Source organism: Culex pipiens, chromosome 2 (assembly GCF_016801865.2).
Source record: "Culex pipiens pallens isolate TS chromosome 2, TS_CPP_V2, whole genome shotgun sequence".
Taxonomy (NCBI): Eukaryota; Metazoa; Arthropoda; class Insecta; order Diptera; family Culicidae; genus Culex; species Culex pipiens.
The window spans coordinates 25,729,398-25,755,622 of NC_068938.1; the positions used below are offsets into that span (position 1 = coordinate 25,729,398).

Below are 26,225 nucleotides of genomic sequence, written 5' to 3' on the forward strand. Positions count from 1 at the left end.
CGCTGATAATCAGCTCTCATCAGTTCGTTAAGTAGAAATTGCTGATTTAATCATCCCGTAATGGCAAATGTCATTCAAGGTCCACGTGCACTAACTCTGTGTGCAACTACTCGGTGATAACACTATCTACACCCGAACCCCCGAGACTTGCCGCTAGTAAAGTCGCACGAGCTCGGGTTGTGGGAAATCGGGGTCTAATTTCAAATAATTTGTCGAAACAACACCCGAAACCAGGTACTGGTCAGGGTAAACAGTGTCAAATTTAATCACAACCACGAGGGCCACCTTCGGGGCGGTGCGCCAGGTATAGAACGTGGCAGTGTTTGACATGCTAAATTTAACACCTTGCGACACCTTCTCGTAAGGCCTGCCCACGGCAGTTCACCAACCCGGCGTTGGCAGTTTTTATGACCGTGGCCAAAGGCTGGAAAGACTGCTTGTTTGCAGAAATTGTGCTTTTTGACTTCTGGAATAGTAATATATTTTTCTTTTTTTTTTCCTTAAGTAAAAATCTGAAATTTTGGAAATCTTGATCTTATTTTAAAAATGTGTTTAATTGATACCAACCAAGACACTTCCAGGTGGATCGAACGCTCAAATTTGGGCAGGGTTCTTGGCTCTAGAGTGGGGTTGTTTTTGCCAACTCGTGAAAAATAAGCTGCCTCGCGAGGAAAAGTTTGCAAACGAGGCGCGACCCACATAAATACACGCTGGGTTGCAGGTTTTATTTTGGAGGTTCCATCACACCAAGGAGCGTTGCGCTCTTGAGGTGGTCACGATTTACTTCAAATGACCCCAGACTGGCGTCATCACCGGTGGACGGTTTTTGGCGAGGAGTGATTTTGCTGGAAGAGGTTTTATTTTGCAATTTGTCGAGTTTTGTGCAATTTGATAAGCTTTTTGCTGAGATAGAGCACGTATCATGATTTGTGTGTTACTTACAAATCACGAATTTTCCAAAACTGTCAAGGAGATACGGGACGACAGTTCTCCTTTTCAACGATAATCAGTTTCGAAATTCGACTATTGTTCAATTTATCGTCTTTAACGCACATATTTTTGTCAGAATTTACAGTCCAGACTGGATTGTCCAATTTTTCGATTCTTTGAAGTTTCGATTATCCGAAGCACGATTATCCGAAGGTATGGGACTTCGGATAATTGAATCATGATCAAAAAATATACTATTCTTTTAATTTCGTACTTTTAAAATCAAGTTCTGCGATTCCATTTCAATGCTACAAATTTTAATAATTGATTGCTTATTAAATTACTGAATCCATTTCTCATATTAAATGACGGCCATTTTGACAGCTGTCAATCATCAAGCCTAATTTAAAAATTTGTGACTCGTATTTTTAAAATGTGAAAATATTTTTTTTTCAAAGGGTTAAGAAAATTTTAAACATTTCAATTTCACTTTTGAACAAAAAAAATCGGATCAATAATTTCCAAGATATTACTGGTTCAAATTTTAGGGTCGGATTTCCAAAAACGAAAATTGTAGAGATTTTTTGCAGCTTGTTAAATACATTTTATGCCTTTTTAAGAGAAAGATGAATATGAACACCATTTAAATTTAACAAAAATAAAAATAGGAAACTTTTCTGAAATTAATTCGCAATTTTTGCAACCACAACAGTAATTTTGATTCCAGCGAATATTTACTTAAGTGACTCTTATTATCATTAAATTTAGGTTATCAAATTTTGAAGGTGCAAATCTTAACCTTCCAGAGAAAATAAACAATCAAACAAATTCAATTTTACATCTCTAAATGATTCCCATGATTTTTTCATTGGGTCACTATTTCACTTTTTTTTTTATTTATGGCCTGGCGAAAAACAAAACGTCCGTTATACCACTCAAAAGTCAACTTTTTACCCACTAAAACAAATCAAAATTAAGAAAAAAAGAAGGGTGTATAGTTTGTATAAATCGAATTCTTGTGGCAAAAAGTAAATAAAATATGGCTTTTTTCTCTGAATTTTTTCTCTCCAAACCCTAGTCCTAATCATAACTAACAACTTCAACAACACCAAATCTGGACCTAAGAAATCGATGGAAAAAGTTTCATCCAATCAACAAATGATAAGTTAGATAAAAAGTCAATTCGCGAAAACGTAGTAAATTGCTCAACGGAGAAACAAACGTTTGACTAAAAAAACGCAATTCACAGGGTGTTAGCATAAATTGCATTTTTCAGCACTCGTCATGTTTACTCAACTCGGTAAACCTCGTCGGATAAATGTGCTACTGCTGAATTTTTTTTTTGCCTAAACTATTTAAGGCTTCAGAATATATTTTTGTTGTTTTGAACAATGCTAATATTTTCTAAATCACGCATTTTTTTTATTCCTATGAAATTTTAACCGTGCAAAAAATAATGATTTATATTTAATATCCTATTTTTCTCAAATTAATGTGTTCAAACAGTGAGTTCCATCAAGTAATGAATACCGTCACATCCACCATCATTCCATAACCACCACCTAGAAGAGTCATACTCAAATTGTAGGTGGAGGAAAAACTTTTCATCCCTTTCCGTCGTGAACCCTCGCGCCAGCGCACATCGCAGCTCCGATTTTCCATCAGTTTGCCCATGGCTGCAGTGCTGAAAAATTCTGCTGCGCTTCGATCGTCGTCATCGTATTTGTGTTTGTGACTGCGAGGACAACGTCGTGGCGTCGCGACGGCGATCACCAACACGCCAGCTCGCGAGGTTCATTCCGTCGTCGTCGTCGTCGTAGTCGCGAACTAAAAGCGAAAAAGTAAACTCCTCGTCGCGTTAGTACGTTACCAATTTTCGTTTAGTAAACAACTCAACGGGTCCTCCTGCGAGGAAGCAAAAGTGGCTTAAATTTGTGTGGTGTTTGAGGAAAGTTTCGGAAATTTCGTTTCAAGTGCCAGGGAAAAACTTCAATCAGTTTTATGTGAGGTTTTATCGATGTTTTCAAAAGTTTGAGGAAAACTTTCCCAAGAATTTCGTAAATATTGAACCGCTTGGATGATAATATTTACTACCGCACGATATTTACTACACAAAACTCTGTGCAGCCAGCAAACATCGCAACATCAGGTGGATTATCGCAAAAGCTCGTCGTACAAATTGTTTGAAAAATATTCGCGGCGTGAAGAAAATATTGTGGCAAATTTCTAAAAGAAGAAAAGCAAAGTGCAAGTTTGAACCGGATTAGCTTATCGAGTTTCTGTTAGTTTATTTTTTTTCTTCTAACAAGTGAGAAATGATCTAGTGTGACGACGGATTTTAAGTGGTTTCGGGAATTATCGAGCTTGTTATCACAAGTTTGAGGAAAACTCGGGAGAGGAGAGCTTTTATCTGCAACGGTTGGGTTCCGTTGTGGGTGAAGCGAACCCCATTTGGCGGCTGCACCATTTCGCTAAAAGTTTCGAAAATTCTCATCGGAAGTGAAATAGACTACAGTAAGTATTCTTTGGCTATTCTTTATGTGCAAAGAAAAAATGGGTGCAATTGACCAAACAAAAATATATGGTTGCCGGAAAATGCATAACAAATTGCAACACAAACTAAAATGCATTACTTATTTAACTAGAATACTTAACAATTTTAATTTTAAACTAGAATACGTAACAATTTTAATTTTAATTTTTCTTAGAAGAATTTACATTTTACAACGTATCTTAATTTTAATCAAGGTAGTTAAAACACGATTTAAAAAAAAATCAACGTCAATACATTTTGCAATAATACCAACAAACATATGCAATTGCCAGGATTTTAATTTTTGCATTTTTCAAGCAAATTGTATCATTTTTTTGGGATTTGCCGGTTTAAATTTTAAAATAATATGCCACTTGAAAGTAAACTACAATTTAAAATTATAATTAGAGATTAATATAATTTTAGCAATATTCAACTGATAATTGCATATTTTATTTTATGTAGCACCGTTTTATGAGTGCAATCGAAAATTGTTGTGCGATATTTTCACGCAATTTGCTAACTATGTTCAAGTTGGTTGAGCGTTTTAGCAAAAACAACAATTTATTCATGATAACACACACATTTAAAAATAAAAAACGAATTTCAAATATCAATCAAAAAAGCAACATGTTTAACCCTTCACAGTCACGTGTTTGCTTCTTGCAAGTGATCTTACAAAGTTTGTACAATGTACGCGTACGCAATTTCCGAAGGGTTAAAATACCAATTAAAATACATTTGAAGTCCATATTTAAAAAAAAATGTTCTCAAGTTTTAACTAACTATTCACAACATTTTTTTTTATTTTAAATATATGAAAATAAGCAAATCGCAAGAAAAGTGAATGTAAGTTAAGGATGATAAAAAGTCAACAATAATATGTTTGCAGCGCATTTTTAATGTTAACATGAAAATGCATTTCAACAACAACCATGAAAACTTGAAATATTTCATTTTAATTATAGATACTAAAAGTTTAAAGCTTTTATTTTGAATTCAAATGCTTATATAGTAGTAAAGCTAAAATTTTTAACTTTTGTAAATTACAATTTTATATTCATTAATATAGTTCTTTAAAAAATCCTAAACGCATTTTTTTTATTTCAAAGAAAAATAATTTATTATTTCGGAATTTTACAACTCACTGCATAAAATTATTTAAAAACGTTACTGCATTCTATGGCTAATATTTAATGAAAAGAACAAAAACGTGAATACATTAAATACCAGTCCTGTTGTTTTGCAAATATTAGCATCTAAAACTCTACGTATTTACAAAAAAAATTGCAGGCAAAATATTTCGCAGCACACAACAAAAAAGTTGCATTTTGGAATGTTGAACATTTGTTTGGTTGAGTGTTACTTCTTTTTTTAGTAATATTACTCAAAAGAAAATATGTATAAATGAGAACCTGATGAAAATTCATCAGAAACTGATGAAAAGTCACCAATTCCTGATGTAATATTACACTTATTTTTTTGACACAAAATCTGTCACAATTTGTTGGTGAATATTATCATCATTTTTTCTGTGTACTGAACATAGGAATTTTACAAAAAATCCAAATAATCTTCAACAAACTCAAACATGCCAATACAGTGGACTCTCTGGCTGTCGATCTTCTCAAAATCAGTATTGCTCCAGCTGTCAATAAATTTTTCAGTCCCTTCAAAATATCTACAACAACAGAGAAAAAAATGATGGTAATATTCATCAGGAAATGGTGACAGATTTTGTGGCAAAAAAATATGATTAATTTTACCCCAGAAAATGATGAATTTTCATCAGTTTTTGATGAACATTCATAATTTTTACCCATTTTTATGTAATATTACTCAAAACAAGAGGTAATATTCAACCTACCAAATTTCCAACATTCCAAAATTCAACTTTTTTTTTCTGTGAAGAGAGTCCACTATAATCGATGCAGGAAAATTCATTTGAATATTTTTTCAGTTCGAAAGATTTTTATTTCCATTAAAAAATAGTTTTTTGAAAAAAAAATCAACCTTAATTTTTAAGCCGATTTTGAAGGAAGGGGCGAAATAAACTTAGGAAAATATTCCAACGGCCATATCGGCCATCATGATTCAAATTCCCGGACGCTTCGAAACCCGGACACTTCATCTTGTTTTATTAATTATTTGGATATAAGTTCGCATTATGAATGTCAAAACTGTGTTATTTGATGAATTTCAACATCAACTTTCATTTAAATTTTGTTTGAACGCTGTAGTTAATGCCAAAACAATTAAATACAATATAATAATAAATTTACCAAAAATGCGAAACATTTCACTTGAAATATTTCATAGGCGTTCGAAGCACCGTAAAGGCAAAGCAGACATTTATGTTTTTGATTTTCTTAAATTTCTAGCCATTTTATATATAAACTATCATTTGTTTTGATGTTAACAGCTTATTTGAGATCTAAATAATGCCATTCACTAACATTTCAGTCCAAATTTGTGCGATTCATAAGTTAAATCGAGTGTCCGGAATTCGAAGCAAAAGTGTCCGGATTTTGAATCAGCTTTTATCAGTGTCCGGAATTCGAAGCAAAAGTGTCCGGATTTCGAATCAGCTTTTATCAGTGTCCGGGATTCGAAGCACAACAAGTCATTTTAATTTTAAAATTCTGATGAAAAATGGTTAGAAAAGACATATTTTGCATACATTTTCTTAAAACTGACAGTTTATACTACATTCTGATGATGTTTCTACATTTACAACTTATTACATGATTTTTTGCCAGCTATAACAAAACTGATATGCTACTAAGTGTCCGGATTTCGAATCATGACGTTACTTGACAAAACGTAAACTGAATCTGAAATATTTCAAAAATATGTTATCGAAGTTCTGTAGAAATTGGTTGATTTTGATTGGTGGTTCACCGATCCAAATTTTAACAATTCCTCATTAGACGTTTTTCTTTAAAATCTGAAGTTTAAAATTAATAAAATTTAAATCGGGTTAGTAAGTATCTGTGAAAATTTCTTTTTTAACTTTTTTCGCTAGTTTCATAATATTTAAATAACTATATTACAGATTTTTTGCTAAGTTATTTTAAAAAATCGTAAATCACCGAACAATGAACTTTTTTTAAACGATTTTTTACATTTTACATAAGGGAACATCCATAAACGACGAGGACACTTTAGGAGGGAGGGGATTGTTCACGCTTCATACAAAAAAGTTTTTTTGTATGTAAATTGTCCACGACGGGGGAGGGGGGATTCGACAATTTAAAAAAAGTGTCCACGTGGTTTATGGATAGTCCCTACCCAAAATCAGTAAATTTCAGTTAACCATTTTGTTCTGCAGTACGAAAATTGGTTAAATCTAGTTCGACTAAGAAAAAATAAGATCAAACAAGGACTTAACAGCAATTTTACAACATGGATTACGTTGATGGACTGTGTTAATCTTGCTGTAATTTACATTAAATTTGAACTGCTGACGTCCTGCAAAGTTGCATGTCACGAGCATCCACAATCTAAAATTAATTGATACGTCAAGACACTACATAATGTTACATATGTTCCGAAAAAAACAATCTACATTCACTTTTTTTTTTGGTACATCATCAAGAGCTGATAACAATTTATAGCAGCAGCAGCCAGGGCGTTCGCAAAGACCTTTTCCAGTGACCTGCGCTTTGGTGGTGGCAGTTTGCTTGATAATCCGGTCCGAAAGAGCATCACGGGCTTGCCTCTATCGAAAATTATAAAACTTGAGCCAAGCTCTAGTAAATAACATGAATGAACTGAACATTTGGACGCGCTTTGTATGTGCGCGATAACTGACCCACCGGAGGTGATAATGTGAGAGATGGTCTTTTTTTTGAAGAGTACCGTCGACACTGTCGAGCCATGGTGATAGCAAACATCAAATTAAAGTCTATTTAAGGTTAGGAAAGTGGCGTCTGTACACGTCAGTTAGAACAACAACACCGCTACGGCAACATCCGAAACTGTAATTGATACCAACAGTATAGCATCCCACCTGCCGGCCACGTGGATCTCTGCTCGTCCGTATCCCTTTTCTTCTGGAAAGCGCCGTAATGGCGCGTAAAAAGAGAACACGTGCAGGTCGTTACACGCGCTCCTGGCAGCGCAATTGGCCGCAAGCAAATTCAGAAGACTCAAAGTATCAACTTTCTACGCGAAATGCGGATTCACTAGAAATGAACTGTGTACCTTCACCCTTATCAGGATGGCCTGCCTTGCCCGCCGGCTGTACAGATTGATGATAATTAATAGGTTATCAGCTATCATCGGGATCAAGCTCGCAAGCAGTTTGGAACGGCGGTGGTGGTGGATGCGCAAAAAACTCAGAGATGAGAAATGAGGGTTGGGGATTTTTCCCTCCTCAAGTCTCTGAAGGACATCTAGAGGAGAACTGCTAGTTAGATTGTTCCAGGGATTCATTAGATTGGCAATTTTGATGAAATCCTAATTTGTGATACAATCACAATTATATTTTAGGGTGTACTTTGCAAACTAACAAGCTGACATGAAATTGAAATAAGGCAATCAAGTTTCCAAGTATTATTTGAGTTCTTCGTACACATGAAGAAAACAAATAAATCAAAATGTTTTTTTAATAAATGATGATAGATTGTTTCTCAGATCTATAAAAAATGTTGATTAAAAAAAAAGTTTTTGCAAAACATATATTATTATTTTTTTCTAATCACATGCTCTTCTTTCTTTTCATTTTCACAGTGTTGGCGACAACAGCCGCCAACAGCGACATGGCGCCACCCGATGGCTCCATACAATACGAGACAAAGTGGCCGAGCATGGTGAGTAATATCCTACTTAACTAATATTTAACTAGAAATCAATCGTACTTTGAACATTGATCTTGTCAACCGTGAGAAATGGCAAATTTTTATTTTCAAATAATTTGACTTATAAGTACAACAAATGTTTTTTTAAAGAATTAAAGTTATCAGTTTTCTAAATCGGTTATCAGATGCTAAAAAACACCACCCCGTGGGTCACATTATCATAAATTTCTGCCACAAGCCAAAGCTCGCATAGTTTATAAAAGCTAACGTCAAACAATGCCACGCGGGTGCCAGGATTAATCACCTTTTTGGCAGGAACAACCATGGATTACGGGGTGGGGTCAGAGACCAACAGTTTTTTTCATCTTATGTTCATCTTATTTCCTGTTTCACTTCTTCATTTTCTTTCCTCTTGTCACATACCCTCTCCGAGACGAAGAGCTCATTTCTATACCACGATTTCTATTGAGACCAAATTTTGTTTGTTTATTTACTTTAATTTGTGTTCACATTTGAACTCAAAACAAACAAACAAAAAAAGTACAAACAGTGGCCACCGCCATCACCAGTGCTGGCTGGCTCCTCTCTCGGCACTCACAGCGGTGTAAATATTATTATTTACGTGATTTTTTTTTCTCACTCGTCAACGAAGAAAATTTCTCTAATCGTGATTGGGTGTGAATTAGCCGGCTTCGTAACGAGGGAGGGCGCGGAAATCTGCGCACTAATTGAGGTGTAATTTTCCGGAAAAGCCCCAGGTGAAAAAGAGGGTATCAATTTCCCCACGAAAAAAGAAGGACGTCGTTTTCTCACGTAAAACGATATCGAGAGGGTTAATTAAAATGAAAGCGAAGCCGTCGGCTGGCCTCGAGGAAAACGAGGTTAATTGGGGTGACTTCGAGAAGGGAAAAGTTCTGTCGGAAAACGGAAAGCGAAAGAAAATTAACGCAAAATTTCGCAAAATGGTCGACTACCAGAAGGAAATCTCGAAATAGAAGTGAGAGAAAAAAAAGCAATCAGATTTAAAAATAAAAAAGGAAAAAAAAAGAATCACCTAAATTACAGATTCTAATCCCCACAAGACAACATACCGCAGAGGGGCGAGAGAGCCAGAGCTGAGCTACGTAAATTTAAGACTCCCAGAGGCAACCACCGTCGGTCTCGGACGGACGAGAAATCGTTGGAGTCGCGGATGACTGTTGGCCTAAGATTAAAAGCTGGTAGCTCCCTAAATGAGAAGGAAAATCCGACCGACGGCTGCCGAAAGCATTTTCTTTTGCTGTCAGTGGAGTGACTTTTGTAATCGGAAAACTTTGTCACGTCTTGAGTAACAAACTGAGGGGCGGGAAAACCTATAAATATTAGTTTGGGGAATGCTCGGGAATTATTCGATCAATTAGTGGATTTTCATAAAGAAACTTCTTTTTGGTAGAACTTTATCAATTTGGTGTCTAAGTTGTAAGTTGGGATTATTCAGAAAAAAAAACTGTAATGAAAATGTAACTTTTTTCTTTTATAATTTATTTAACTCGATTTTTTTTATTTTTGATTTTGGACAAAAAAGCGTCCGAGCAGTTCTCCGTGAAATGTGGAAATGGATTTAATTTGTATTTTTTATTTAGCTAAAACTATGTGTGGGGCCTCTTTGACCAGAAAAGTAATTTTATGTCATTGGTTCGCTCAATGCTACATACAATTTTGGCAGTTATCCATACAAAAATGTTACGTAAATATTTGAAATTCTATATTTTGCAGAATAATATTCTGAACGATTTGGTATTTTCGGCAATGTTGTAGATAGATCTGGCTGTCGGTCTTCTCTTCGGTGTAGATTGTAGATCTGGCTGTCTTGATAAAAAGCGTCGTTTTCGAGATATAGCCACTTAAATTTGATGTTATCTAAACATTTACGATTTTCGATTTAAAAAAAAAAGCCATGAGTGTCTATTCTGATTTTATCTCAGCAAGATATGGTCCAATTCACAATGGCAAAAGTGAAACATTTCTGAATACTTCTGATCTCCTAGAAAAAAATATTTTGAAAATTTTGGAATCAAAACTAAAACTTCAAAGGACCGAATAATCAATTTTACGGAATAATGAAATGATACCCAAATTTTCAAAATACTTTCCCGAAGAGATCATAAAAATTCACTAAATGGCCTATTTGGCCAAAGGGAAGGCTCCCACAAAGCTTTAGCCGAATGAAAAATATAAAAAAAATGTATGAAATTGGCCAATTTTTTGCTCTATTTTTTAGATTTAGATAAGTATGTGCGAAACATTCCCGCAAAGTTATTTTTAAAAATAGAGATTTTTTGATATGTTTTGTCGTTTTGTGATATAACATTCAATTTTCCAGCAAAAAGAACTTCACATTTGGATTAAGTTAATCATAAACAACATAAAAGTGGAGCTGTTTTAAGTGTTAAAAAAGCTGCAATCAATTTTCAAATGCTTATATTATTTCAAATCTATTGGACCTATTTTTACCAATTTTAATCAATTTAAGAGCGAGTCCACGAACAGGGCAAACCCCTTTGTATGGGACGTCGTTTGGACCTCACCAATCTGCCTGAAATTTTCAGGGGTTGTTTGTACATATGAAACTAGCATCTGGCCAAAATATTAGCACTCTAGGTCAACGGGAAGTGGGGCAAATCGGGACACAATGTTTAAAGGTTCAAAAACGTCAAAAATCTTAAAAAGGCTTAACTTAGGAAAAAATCGATTTAATTTCAAAATTCAAAATGCATCTGAAAGGGCTTAAAAAATGCAACAAAATGCAGGGTAGAGCATCCCAATTGGTTAAATTTAAAGGGAGTTATTAACATTTTAGTGAAAAAATTGCATAATTTTAAAACTCAAATAAAAAAGTGTTCCTTCCAGATATCAACTCGGTTCGACCTGCAGTTTGTAGGGGACATCTGAGACTACCATCTGAGACTGAGAACGCTTTGGGTAAGGCAGTTTAACATATTAAATAGACACTTTTACTTTTACTGAATTTTTTGGTTGTAAATTTTTGCTCGGGGGACCCCTTAGATCCCATTTTCTGGTGATAATTTCATCATATTCGAGTTTCTGAGACAATTTCACAATAGAAACATGCATAAAAATGTGTATTTTCATCCATTTTAACCCTTTAAAAAATGAAAGTTAAAAAAAATCTTCGATTCACATTAATTGAAAATCAAGTTCGTTTCCAAGGATACTAGATGACACCAGAAAAAAAGCAGCTTCTTAATTTTTTTTTTACTTTCATTTTTTAAAGGATTAAAATGGATGAAAATAAACATGTTTGTGTATGTTTCTATTGTGAAATTGTCTCAGGAACACGAATATGATAAAATTATCATCGGAAACTTTGATCTAAGGGGTCCCCGAGCAAAAATTTACAACCAAAAAATTCACTAAAAGTAAAAGTGTCTATTTAATATGTTAAACTGCCTTACCCAAAGATGTCCTCTACAAGCTGCAGGTCGAACCGAGCTGATATCTGGATGGAACACTTATTTATTTGAGTTTTAAAATTATGCTATTTTTTCACTAAAATGCCAATAACTCCCTTTAAATTTAACCAATTGGGATGCGCATTTTGTTGCATTTTTCAAGCCCTTTCAGATGCATTTAGAATTTTGAAATTAAATTGAATTTTGCCTAAGTTATAGCCTTTTAAGATTTTTGACGTTTTTGAACCTTTAAACTTTGTGTCCCTATTTGCCCCACTTCCCATTGACCTAGAGTGCTCATATTTTGGCCAGATGCTAGTTTCATATGTACAAACAACCCCTGAAAATTTCAGGCAGATTGGTGAGGTCGATGCGAGATGGGTATGCTTTGCTCGTGGACTAGCTCTTAAAAAAAAGAAGCATTGGAAATTTTCACAGCTTCTCGAGAACATTTTTTTGAAATTTTCAAAACCAAGAAATACATTTAAAAAGGCTTAATATCTTGTTTATAACCAATATATTGGTACATATTTCGATCAACAAATTGATGATTAAAAAAAACTAAACAAGTTTTGCCAAGAGTTGCATTTAACATTTCTGAATCAACACGAGAAAAGGTCGAGATAAATAAATTACTCTGACCATTTTGCAAATTCCTAGACAACAGGTAACTTTTTTTTAATACTCAGCTGTTCTCTCAGATTTCGGTTATTCGATTTTTTTTTTGTATTTTTTTAATCCGACTGAAACTTTTTTGGTACCTGCGGTATACCCAAAGAAGCCATTTTGCATACTTAGTTTGACCATATAATTTTTCATACAAATTTGGCAGCTGTCCATACAAAAATGATGCATGAAAATTCAAAAATCTGTATCTTTTGAAGGAATTTTTTGATCGATTTGGTTTCTTCGGCAAAGCTACACTGGAAAAAAATGATACACGGTAAAAAAAAATATTTATTTTTTTGTCACTAAAACTTGATTTGCAAAAAACACTATTTTTAATTTTATTTTTCATTTTTAAAATATGTTTTATAGGACATCAAATGCCAACTTTTTAGAAATTTCCAGGTTGCGTTATGATGAGTTATGAATTTTTGAATCAAAACTGATTTTTTAAAGAAATCGAAATATTAGTCGCAAAATTTTTTCAACTTCATTTTTCGATGTAAAATCAAATTTGCAATCAAAAAGTACTTCAGTGAAATTTTGATAAAGTACATAGCCTTCAAGTTAAGGCCATTTTTTGGTAACTAACATTGTAAAAGGGCGTAAAATTGAATATTTGGCCCATTTGAATTTTTGAAAATATTTTTTTCGAAAAGATCGAAAAATTTCACGAATATTTTTTTTTTTGCTGAGATATCGACGTTAGAAAATGGTGGGTTGTTTGGGTGGGACTTGGAAAACATCAACAAAGTTCAAAAAAGCAAAATATAGAGAATTTTCTTAGATTTTCAAAAATATTTTTTAAAAAGTGGGCAAACATGTGCACTAATTTTAAAAAATGAAAAAGTGCGACTATTTTCAAACAAGTTACCAAAAACTGGTTTTAACTTGAAAACGGTGCAATTTATCAAAATTTCACTAAAGTACTTTTTGATAGCAAATTTGACATCGAAAAATGAGGATTTTTTGCGACCAATATTTCGATTTTTTGAGAAAATCAGTATTGATTCAAAAATCATAACTCGATCAAAGATTTTTTGCACAACCTAGAAATTTCTGAAAAGTTGAAATTTGATGTCCTCTAAAAAATATCAAAAAATGAAAAAAAAAATAAAAATAGTGTTTTTTTGCAAATCAAGTTTTAGTGACAAAAATTAAATGAAAAATCACAAAAAAATGTTTACCGTGTATCACTTTTTTCAGTGTAGTCTATATCCATACCTACAACTTTGCCGAAGACACCAAATCGATCAAAAAATTCCTTCAAATGATACAGATTTTTGAGTTTTCATACATCGTTTTTGTATGGACAGCTGCCAAATTTGTATGGAAAATTATATGGACGAACTAATGATGCAAAATGGCTTTTTTGGGCATACCGAAAAAATACAAAAAATAAAATTCTAAAAAATACCGATTTCATAGAGAACTGCTCTACTGAAAATATCATTATCGGAAAGATCAGACAATGTAGTTGGACAAAGTAATGTTGATGAAGAAATTAAACTAAATAAAATGTAAGAAAAATCAGTTTTGGGCCAAATTTCCCACGCGCAGAATAAACTGTCACTCGAATATTTTTAAATTATAAATTATAAATTATTATTTATTTTTGATATCAACATAAATATGTCAAACTTTTAAGTGCAAATAATCATTTCTATATAATATTGTCTGATCTTTCCGATAAAAATATTTTCAGATTTTTAAAAACTTATCTAACACTTGAAACCCTTCAAAAATGCTTTTATAGCGGAATCAGTGTTAAATGGGCCCTAGATGTTTTTTGTGGTGCTGGTGGTTATTTTTACTGGATTTCTGAGACATTTTCACACAAGTTAAGTGCATTTAGATGGCCGTATAAAGCCTCCTTTCTAAACACAGTGCGATCTTCAAGATAAGTAGTTGAAAATCGGGGAATTGGGGACAAAAGGGACCCTTTGCCGTTTCGTGCGGTGGATAAAAATATTATTAATCAATCTCCGGATTTTTTTTTTGCATGAAAAACACTATTTTTTATACATGGGAACCAGCCGCGTTCAAATAAGTACCATTTTGGGTCCAGTTTCGCCCACTGTGCGTTGCTTCAAATTGTTGGCAATATCTAAAACACTATAGGGAAAACGTTTGTTTTCTCTGTCTGTGGCATCCGTGTGGTCAACCCTAAAATCGGAACAGCTTCGAAAAATATTACTTTTCAACACATATGAGTGGTACAATGAAATTTGCACCACTGTTATTTGAAAATTTCATGAGTGTAGATTGACAGAAAAAGTAGGAATTGCAAAAAATACATTTCAATCAGAACCTCCATCAATTTCATAGCGTATAAATACGACCTCTACTGCAATCTAATTATTCCACAGAACATCAGATTCACATTCCACGCTCCACCTCCGCCACATTAAAACATTACTGTTGAATGACAAGTTCAAGTATCTGTAAAGTACTCCATTTACGTTCCTGTTATTTCCGCAGTAATTCCCTTCCCTTCTTTCCCTCCGATGCATCACAACTTCCATTCATTCAGAACCAACAGCCCGGCGTGAGGAAAGTGTGTTAATGTCCGTGACAATTTTAAAACAATGCTGCTGCTAAAGTTAGAACCTCTCGACTTGTCCAAGAATGCTCTTGAGACCACGCGCCGCCTTCGCCGCCGTCAATTCCCTCCGGGGAGACCTTGCCAGCAGCAGCTGCCGCAGCGGTTCAGTTGGCGAAAACCTATCTTTCCTGGCTCTGGGTGTGGATTGTTGTGAAGAAGGTTCCCGCGTAGGGTAATAAATTTCCCCTGGCCCGGGATCGACTAATCCCGGCGTGTCAACAGCTTTGGCCTGGCCGATCTCAATCTTCAACTCCGCGCACGGCGCGGGAGTCATGGACAAGAACTGTTGTGGCCAAACGAAGCAAACGCTGCTGCACTGCCGGGGATTTACGAGATGTGGTGTGGTGGCGCAACGTGGCTTTTAAATTATGATTCAGTGAATGGAAAACCCTAAAAATAACAAACAATTGTCAGCCGGTGAAAAGTAATGTGCATACTTAGTTGAACCGCACGCGGGAAGAGATTTCGGAGCTTGTGTAAATTTGCACTTTCCCACCAGGGTCTGGACAGGTTCCCGACCACATTTCAGTGTCAACCTAAATCATCGAAAGTTACAGCGAGGAAAAACAAGCAGAAGAATTAAAATGCTATTATTTAAACACCGATTCTCGCTTACCCCCCTCCGCGTCGTAAAACTGTTCACACTTGTTAATATCCGAAGCAATCGTGTAAAATCACCTTCAGAACAGAAAATCGGAAAAGCGCAGCATTTTCCGACCGACGGCGACACCGTCGACGCCGCCGGCGTCGAAATGAGTTACGACCGCTCAAATGATGAGCATTTTATGAGCACCTTGCTGCTCTGCTCTTGTTTCGTCGAGGAGGCAAGCAAAGGTAGGCTTCCAAGTGAGAACAACGATTTTGTCATTTTTCAAATTTTCCGAGTTCCTCGCCCTCGATTTTCCCATGGGATGAGGAAGGGAAGCGGGGCGAGAGGTGTAGTTAAAATTTAATACCATTTTAATTTGTTGAAAATTTACGTCGAATCGTATATTATTTCACTCGTCATTAGTCACTTTGGTGCAGGCCGATGCAGGTTGGGTGGTATGAGCTATTGCCAGGGAGTAATTACTCTGACTCTGAAATGGGACGAAAAATTAATCATAACCAATATCGGCGCGCAGATTCGGATGAAAATATGCAATAATCGTGCCGCTGAAATATGACAGCGTAGAGATTGAGTTATTTGGGCATTTCTTTGAATCTTTAAATACATTTGAAAGAGAACAAAGAGCAGTTTTCTTCCAAGCGGTTGTAATAAATTTAAAAATAAGGACCAAGAAAATTACAATATCTCAAATAATTTAAAACGTCTCCCGAAAATCTGTTGTAACAACGTCTTTTTTTGTTTTAATACTTTTTAATCTTCAAACTGAGGCTTGGAGTTACCGGCTTATGAAATAGAACGAATGTGCGTGATTCTTATTCATAAATTTTTCAAATCTAATTTAATCGTATAGTTTTCATGTAGAAGCATGATAATGTTTAATGTATAGTGTGTATCAAAAATGTGTCTCTAATTAAAAAAGCTTAACATATTTTTTCAGCATGCATTTTTTAAGAATAAAAATTTAAAATATGAAGGGTGTTATTTTGGCAAATCGATAACACGATAAATAAGTAATGTAAATAAACAATTGCAAATAAAATTAGTTACAGATTAGTTACGAAAAATGGCACAATTTTTGAAAAAAAATCGTATTTTTTTTCGATGAAAAATTCATTTGATCGGAATTCTGAGTACACGGAAAAAAGTCAACTCTCAAAATCGTGAATGGTGTTCATGAATTTGAGAACCACGAAGGAATTTATGCATGAAAATGGTGGATTATAAACGATTTGGAATTGGGAAGGGAATTGATTTTTTTTTCTATGTACGCCATTAAATTGGGCTTGTAATTTTACATAAAGGTCTCTTTGTTACCAAATTTCCAAACCATCACTATTTCAGGCTGCAAATTATTTCAAAACACGTATTTTTTCGAATGTTCAATAATCGAAGGGAGCGTACCGAGCCTCCGCAACAAGATATCGAAAAATGATCGAAATCAGGGACAAAACTCAGCACAAACATTCACGCAAATCGAAGAAGGGTCGGGGCAAGTTTTCACGATTTCGTTTGAGTTGGCGAATAATTACCCATCACAAATTATTTTTATTGGAGGTCAAATATTCTTTAAATACATAAAAAAAAATCTGAAAGCATACTCATAAGAAATTTGATTGAATGTACATAAATCCATCGATTTTCAGAGAAAATTCTGAAAAAAAGCCTTAAAAATCTAAAAAAAAAAATACTTCCATTCAGAATATTTCGATTCACTCCATAAAACGTCAGGAAAGAGCCCTTCTTTCGTGGTGTAAAAAATCTGACTTGCTGTTTTTTTATCGTAATTTTGTTATACGAAACACACCGTGAATTATATTTTAGTGATTTCTCAAACTTTCAAAATAAATAAATTTTATAATAAAATAAATGTCTCCTTAACTTAAATTCAGTTATAAGTTATGATTATTTGAGTGTCTCCACAGTTGCAGCTCCCAGTTAATCAGGACTTCAATTTGCGAGTTATGCACACAAAATTTAATCTTTCATGAAAAAAAAACAAACAAAAAATAATTAGATGCATATTAAAAATTCTAAAAAAAAAATCCTTTTTTTGCATTTGTAAATCCAAAAAAATTATAAATAAATTAATAAAAAAATAAAAATATACAAGGTTTATTTAAAAAAAAAAAAACAAAAAAAATTAAATCCAAAAAAAAGTTCGATATCGAAAAAACGTTAAAAAAAATAATCAAATTATTACTCTAATTTTTTTTTAAATTTAAACAATACAAAAAATCATCTATTAAATGAATGAACAATAAATTTTGATTTTTTCGATGAAATTGGAAAATTCACAAAAACTCAAAATGGCCGATGCAAATATTTTTTAAAGTTTCTGTCCCTTGGCTCTGACCGGGGGTCAAAAAACAAGAAAAAAGTGATTTAAAATGCATTTTACACTAGTTCAGTTGTTTTGCAATCATTAGTTTTCAAAAAGTGTAAGATTTGAGGAAATTCGAGGATTTTTCGGGCCGACTTTGTAGGGAGGGGAGGGGGGGAACAAGAACTTTAAAACATATTTTTGCAATTCCGTTGTGAAACTACTTACTTTTCCTGTCATTCTTTCACGACGAAATAGCCTACTTTTCTGTACCAAAAATAGCAGAATCGAATAGCAACACTTTTCAAAATAAATACTGAAAAGTTCAACTTTTCAGCACTAAAATGGGTGCTGAAAAGTTGAACTTTTCAGCACTTGTTTCGAAAAGTAACACTTTTCAACATTTTTTTGATTTAAACGATTTATTGACAAAATACATGAAAATTCGACTTAAAATTTCACTCAGTGGGTGTTTTTCGAAATTGCAAAAAATGTTGTATGGAACTCGTTGCAAAACTTGATTTTTTCAGCACTCGTCGTATTTATCCAACTCGGTGAACCTCGTTGGATAAATGTACGACTCGTGCTGAAAAAATCCTCTTTTTGCAACTTGTTGCATAAACTACTATTGTACCAGCCTAAATTCACTCAAACTTGTTAAAAATGATTATAACCGCAGGGGACGCACTTTAAATTGTTTTCAGCCGAATGCACTTAAATTGCACTGATTTTTTTTTCAAATTTTAGATAATTTAGATGAAATTCAAATTCAAATTTTAGATATTTAAAAAAAACGATTTTTACACTGGGAAAAAAATTAGACTCGATTATCCAAAGTTTTAATTAATCGTAGTCCGTTTGTAAAACAGTTATGTTGTCATACTTTAAAAAAAAATTACTCTCCTTAATAAGACCAAAGCGAAAATTTTAAGTGTTTTGCCTTCCTCACTGAGGTAAGGCTATAATCCTGCTCTAAAAATGAACTTCGTATAAAAACGTCATAGACCCACCTTCATGTATACATATCGACTCAGAATCGAAAACTGAACAAATGTCTGTGTGTATGTGTGTGTGTATGTGTGTGTGTATGTGTGTGTGTATGTATGTATGTGACCAACAAACTAGCTCATGTTTCTCGGCACTGGCTGAACCGATTTGACCCGAACTTGTTGCATTCGACTTGGTTTAGGGTCCCATAGATCGAGTTTTATACAGATTGAAGTTTCGATAAGTAGTTCAAAAGTTATGTATAAAAATGTGTTTTCACATATATTTGGATCTCACTTAACTGTATGTAAACTATGTCCGGGTCCATCATCCGACCCATCGTTGGTTAGGTAATCAAGATACCTTTCCAATGAGTCCAAAACATTGAAGATCTGGCAACCCTGTCTCGAGATATGGCCACTTAAGTGATATTGATGTACTTTTTTGAAGCCGGATCTCACTTAAATGTATGTAAACTATGTCCGGATCCACCATCCGACCCATTGTTGGTTAGGTTATCAAAAGACCTTTCCAACGAGTCCAAAACATTGAAGATCTGGCAACCCTGTCTCGAGATATAGCCCCTTAAGTGATATTGATGTACTTTTTTGAAGCCGGATCTCACTTAAATGTATGTAAACTATGTCCGGATCCACCATCCGACCCATTGTTGGTTAGGTTATCAAAAGACCTTTCCAACGAGTCCAAAACATTGAAGATCTGGCAACCCTGTCTCGAGATATAGCCCCTTAAGTGATATTGATGTACTTTTTTGAAGCCGGATCTCAGTTAAATGTATGTAAACTTTGCCCGGCTCCACTATCCGACCGATTGTTGGTTAACTTATCAAAAGAACTTTCCAACGAGTCCAAAAAATTGAAGATCTGGCAACCCTGTCTCGAAATATGGCCACTTAAGTGATATTGATGTACTTTTTTGAAGCCGGATCTCACTTAAATGTATGTAAACTATGTCCGGATCCACCATCCGACGCATTGTTGGTTAGGTTATCAAAAGACCTTTCCAACGAGTCTAAAACATTGAAGATCTGGCAACCCTGTCTCGAGATATAGCCCCTTAAGTGATATGTACTTTTTTGAAGCCGGATCTAAAAAATAGATGAAACTTGTGTACAGCCATTGTTGTGAGGAAGGCTCCAACCACATAGTTGGATTAAGTTAGTTTTTTTATATTGAGTGAATGAAGCATCCAAATCACCAATTCACAAAATATGTTCTTAATCAAACAAAGGTAAAAACGAATTGACGTTAGCACATACTTCAACGAACGCTATCGCTTACACCATTTGTATGCTTGTTTCAAAACTAAAAAATACCTTCTTTTAACAAAAAATAAGTTTTTTTCTTACTTTTAAAAACAATGCAATTTAATGGTAGATCACTTTTAGTGATTTACGTTTCCCAGAACTCAGGTCTTACAGAAACTGGTTGTAGAACTAATATTTGTGTGCTTATTTTTAAACTGAATTCTAAATAAAAGTTTTTTTTTTATCTGCAGATCTGCTTTACATTCTCAAGATTATGTTGAATAAACTTCACGATGTTGTATAATCAGTGAAAACAAATCAGCGTTTCCACAAAAATCGTGACGTTAACACCATAATGTAAAGCCTATAGCGTTTTTTTTTTCTCCTAACAAAGTTTAAACAAAATATTTAAATACATTTTTAAATGTCATTGCATTTCTCAAAGCGACAAATTTTAGAAAAATCGCTCTGCTAGAAAAAGAATACTCTCGTTGATGGACAGATAGATAACCACGCTACAAGTTATAAAGTGTCATCATTGGTTGAAAACCACCCCTACTAAGAGTACAGAGCATAAAACATCATCCCCTTTCCTTTGAATAGAATTTCCCTCCTCCTGCAACACAACCGATTCGTGTGATGGAAAACGGGAGAACGAGAGAGAGAGAGTCTCTAAAAACCCAACCCGCTCTCAACAACTAGCACGCGAGGTTATTTTCGTTCTCTCTTGCGTTGTTGTTGTTGCTGTACCTGCTTCGCGCTTCCAAGTGCTCAAGCGCAGCTGCCAGAGTTCCGACCGCTGAGTTATTGTAGCGCTTTTTTCTCTCCTCTTTCATCAATTCCTCGATAGTATAGTGGTCAGTATCCCCGCCTGTCACGCGGGAGACCGGGGTTCGATTCCCCGTCGGGGAGGAAATCTTTTTTTCGCGATTTCAAAATTTTTGTTTGGTTGAGTGACAAATTCGGGTCAAATGGGTAGGAAAAATTCGTTCCACGCAACAGGTGGCGGCGATTTTTCCAGCGGAAAACCTACCGTCTTGATTTACGACATTTCTGTTTTTTTTTGGGTGCATAAAAATTCCATGGGCTGCATGAGGAAAGAGGTGTGCTTGTTTGGGAAAAGCAATTAGCGCGTGTGTGCGGTTTGGGGACATTTCCACTAGTCATCTATCTTTTTTGTTCAAGTTTTTCCGAGCATTTCCCCCCAGATCTAAAGCGCAGAACAATCGCGCAGTCGCTCCCGTCCGATCTCGGGGTGCGTTTTTTCGTATAAACATTTTGATTTTATAGCCACCGTTTTGTTGTTGTTTAGCTTTATGGTTGTTTTATTTTCGAATTAAATCTCGTGCTCTCGGTGCAGAGTCATTAAGCAGCAGCAGCAAAAAAGTGTGTGTTTTTCAAAGGAATTTCCCCTCCGAGAAGAAGTGGCTGCCCCTCTATCGCGGACCAAAGTTTAACACCAACCGCGATGACCCGCCGCGGTTCGACCGAGAACGCAACGGTTCATAAATCATTTCCAAAATTTTATTTATTTTAAATAACTCAACCCAGCAGCCGCCATGAATGAAGTGGTTCAATTTCTTTTCAGAATGGTGATTTTGATTTGACTGTCGCAGGCCCGACCGGAGGGGTCGACTATAAATTTGAATTGTTGTACAATCTAAACTACTTATTTATTTTGCCACGCCGAGCTAGACACATTTTGGCCGAGACTGTGTCCCCGGTGGCGGCCCAACCAGGATCCGCGGATCCGCGTGCGGCCACTTATTTATGGGTCGTCGTTGGAGGGCACCAACCACTTTTCTCGGGGGGTAATTTGGTTAGTAAATATACAGAGATAAAGAATTTTGTTTGCACCATCATTCGAATGCTTGTGATACACGAGTTTGAAAAGTCTGGGGGCTCTGAGGGAGAAAAACTAGATTTATATCGTCCATTATCAGAATGAAGGATCGAGAGAGAGTGAGATTTGTTTTTAGGTAAAGTGAGTGTTTGTTCAAATATTTTTAGAAACTTTCGTGCAACAACACTGATGGGTGGTTGTTTGGAAAATATTTCACTTTTCATTTCGCAATAAAACATATTAGCAGGTTGGCGACTAAATCGGGTAGGCCATTAGGGCGATTTACTTTTCAAATATACTTTATGAATTATGATTATTGGATTGTTTAAGTGGGCCACCTGTTTTCTTTGATCAAATTATTTATTATTTCAACGCTATTTTAAAGATTTTGGTAACATTTCATGGTTTTGTTACATAATCTAACGACGTTTAATTATATTTATGGTAGCAATCTTAATAGCGAAGTGCCATTTTTTATTTATTTTTTATTTGTTTCTTCATAAATCTTAGAAATTAAAAAAAAAAACAAACAACTGTTATCATAAACAATGCATCATTCAAAGTTCAATTTGTTTATTCAACTTTAAAACATCAAATATTTAATAATAATAAACTTCTAAATTAGGCACTATTTTGTTAAGTTCTTGATAAAACTTTTTTTTAACGTAATATCTGTCACTTGAAAATTTGCTAAAAAAAACTAAACTTTAAAGAAAACTAGATATTAACATATCTTTGTAAAACTTTTCAATTAACTTAAAAAATTTTAGCCGCTTCTGTTACTTTTTAGATATTTTATATATTTTCAATATTTTATTTAATAGATTAAAAAAACACAAAAACCTTAACAAAAAACAGTATTAATTTATAAATAATCGAATTTATGCTAATATCAAAAAATCAATTTTCCGTTAATAAACAACGGGTTTGCTGTCATTCTCGTACAATACTGAAAGTTCTTTTCAGCTTACATTTCAGTGTTGAACATTTCTTTTTGCAATTCCGTCTTGAAACTTCCTACTTTTCCTGTCATTCTCGCGTGACAAAACAGCCTACTTTTATCTACTAAAAATAACAGAATCGAATAGAAACACATTTCAAAACAAATGCTGAAATGTTCTACTTTTCAGCACTGAAATGGATGCTGAAAAGTTCAACTTTTCAGCACTAGTTTTGAAAAGTAATACTTTTCAACATTTTTTTGATTTAAACGATTTATTGACAAAATACATGAACATTCGACTTATCATTTCACTCAATGGGTGTTTTTCAGAAATGCAAAAAATGTTGTATGGAACTCGTTGCAAACCTTGATTTTTTCAGCACTTGTCATATTTATCCAACTCGGTGGCGAAGGTTATTTTTGCAATTTTTTTCCTTCTCTGTCTAATTCGTTCTCCTTAGTACCAGTAAACTCTCTCCCCATTTTGAACAAATCAGCTGTTGAAAGGTAGTCCATAGCTCAGCTCAGGATAACAACTGCACCAATGTAATTGTTAAAGCAACCTAATAAAATGAAATGAAATGAAATCCAACTCGGTGAACCTCGTTGGATAAATGTACGACACGTGCTGAAAAAATCTTCTTTTTGCAACTTGTTGCATAAACTACTATTTTGCAATTCCGTCGTGAAACTACTTACTTTTCCTGTCATTCTTGAACGACGAAATAGCCTACTTTTCCTGTACCAAAATTAACAGAATCGAATAGCAACACTTTTCGAAATAAATGCTGAAAAGTTCTACTTTTCAGCACTTGTTTCGAAAAGTAACACTTTTCAACATTTTTTTGATTTAAACGATTTATTGACAAAATACATGAAAATTTGACATAAAATTTCACTCAATGTGTGTTTTTTGGATTTGCAAAAAAATGTTGTTTTGAACTCGATGCAAAACTTGATTTTTTCAGTACTCTTTTTGCAACTTGTTGCATAAACTACTATTTCAGCATACATTTTAGTGCTGAAAAGTTCTGTATTTCAGCACTTTTGTCGATACTGTTTTGGAGGTTAGGAAAACAAACGTTTTATCAAAAAATCCAATTTAAATTGTGTTTTTCGAAATTTAAAAATAAATATTTTAAATTCGTTGTAAAACTTGTTTTTTTTTTCAGTTGAATAAATGAACGACGAGTGCTAAAAAAATCTTCTTTTTCCAAAAAATCTTTTAAAATTCTTTGATGGTCTTTTTAAAAAAAAAAATTAGCAAATTTTGATAAATTTTGTACACACCAATTTTTTAACTGAAATTCAGTAATGTTTAACTGAATTTTCATCTACTGAAATTTCAATAAACGATTCAGTAATTTAGATTTTACTGAATTCTCAGTTAACTGATATTTGTTACTTTAACAGATGATTTACTGAAATTTCAATAAAATGGTTGTTAAAACAACTGAAATTTCAGCAAAAGAAACGTCAAATTATTTTGCTGAAAATTCAGCAATTTTCTTGTGGCAGTTTGACAGATCATTTGCTGAAGATTTAGCAATCGTTGCTGGTATTTCAGTTATAAAAATTTGATTTTGCTTGTCACTGAAAATGTTTCCAGTACTGTTATTTATACATTTACTTCGAGGCATTTGTAATTAACATTTTTCTTACTTTGGTTTCTAAAGATCACAAAACAAAATTTAAAAAAAAAACACAACATGTTTAAAACAGGATTTTTTCTCGGCAGCATCCATACAATAAGTCATAAGTGACATTTCAGTTTGACAGATATGCAGTTACTGATTTTTCAGCAATGTTTTTGTTCATTACCGAATTTCAGCAAAAGTGATGATTACTGAATCGCATTCAGTTAATTATTTTACTGAAATGGCAATCCAAAATTAATTGTGTAGTAATTTGTTAGAATGTTATGATTGATCCTGTTGCAATTTTTCGAATAATATGCTTGATTTTTTAAATTCTTAACGGTGCACATCTACCAGAGCCTTGTGCACCGAGATTTTGCCTAGAAACATTTTAGTTTCGTTCTAAAAACCTTTTTATTCTATTTGTGTTCCCCTAAAATATTGTTTATGCAAGGATTTATATGAAAGCTTGTTAACAATCTTTTTTTTGGAAAAAATAGGTAACAACTTCTTCAATTGATGATATAAATTCATTGATTTACATAAAAATATCTAAAAAAATGTTAAAATATTTATTTTCAATGTAAAAAGTATAAGAAAAAACTCGATTGAAAATATAAAAGTCCGGCGCCCCCCAACTTCCCATCACTGATGATAACGCAATCTCATTCATCAGTCAGCCATTTGATCCTTCTGAATGGAGCGAAGTGCTTACATATCGAGGCCACGACTAAATCGCGATTTGATTTACGATCCGAGGAATAAAAATTAACCCGTGAAGCAAACAAACGCGCTGCGACGATCAACGATCGCGTCGTTTGCCATTTGCCGTTTGGCTACTGTGCGCTGTGAATGACAGCCATTGGTCAGTCAGTCGGAAAGAGTTTCAGCGAAGAAAGGGTCTTTAGTCGCCGAGAAATGTGCGATGTTTATTTTTACAGCATTATCGTTAGTGCACGGTCAACAAAATTTTTCGTATCGTTCTTTCTTTGGGTCTGATTTTGGGTTTCCTTCCCCCGCTTTCCAACTTGAATTGCTCAATAAAGACGGATTAACTATTGTTAGCATACTTAATAACTCGGCTTGGCTCCAAAATAAATTGTAAAAAAAAGGTTGAATGTAACTTTTATTAAACTAAAGTTCAACCGAGTTCACGACCGACTGCAATCCCGCGACTTTCTTTCACAACTCAGCAAAATCACGCTCGCTCCCGCCCGTTGCAGATTATTGTTACGAAAGCTGACAAACTAGAATGAAATTTAACGTATTCATAAACAGGTAATAAATCTCTCGTCGAACCGCGTGACGCGTCACTCTCGGTGCAATATTACAGCGTGAACCATTCGTTGGGTGCTTTGCTCTCGATTTTTTTCGCTCGTATTTTGTTTCTCCCTTCCTGACGAGTTCGATGCGGTTGATTTGTGAAAATGCACTACAGGCAAACAAGTGCAAATTGTTGACAAATTGCTGCCAAATTATCAACTTTTTTGCTGACCGACGACGGAGAAATATGGTGGTTCCGTGTTTGAGGCAGAACTCATGTTACCGTAAAAATGAGTAATGTGATCATTTCGGGTTTCATTTAATGTATATTATATTTTATCTTTCTTTTGCACTCAAGAAACCTTAA

The 26,225-nt window shown here is 34.3% G+C and overlaps 1 protein-coding gene and 1 non-coding gene across 2 annotated transcripts in view; both read left to right on the top strand.

Annotated features, from left to right (window-relative positions):
* The first annotated feature begins 2,786 nt into the window (after positions 1–2,786).
* The window catches only part of LOC120414589 (forkhead box protein S1-like), a 36,068-nt gene continuing 12,629 nt past the window's right edge, over positions 2,787–26,225 (top strand). Inside the window, exons 1-2 of the mRNA XM_039575829.2 lie at positions 2,787–3,444; positions 8,198–8,277. Of these exons, the coding sequence (XP_039431763.1) occupies position 3,444; positions 8,198–8,277 (81 nt within the window). The 5' untranslated portion in view covers positions 2,787–3,443. The remainder of the gene's footprint in view (positions 3,445–8,197; positions 8,278–26,225) is intronic.
* Positions 21,013–21,084, top strand: Trnad-guc (transfer RNA aspartic acid (anticodon GUC)). Its single transcript has one exon. It is a non-coding gene; the product is annotated as a tRNA-Asp (tRNA).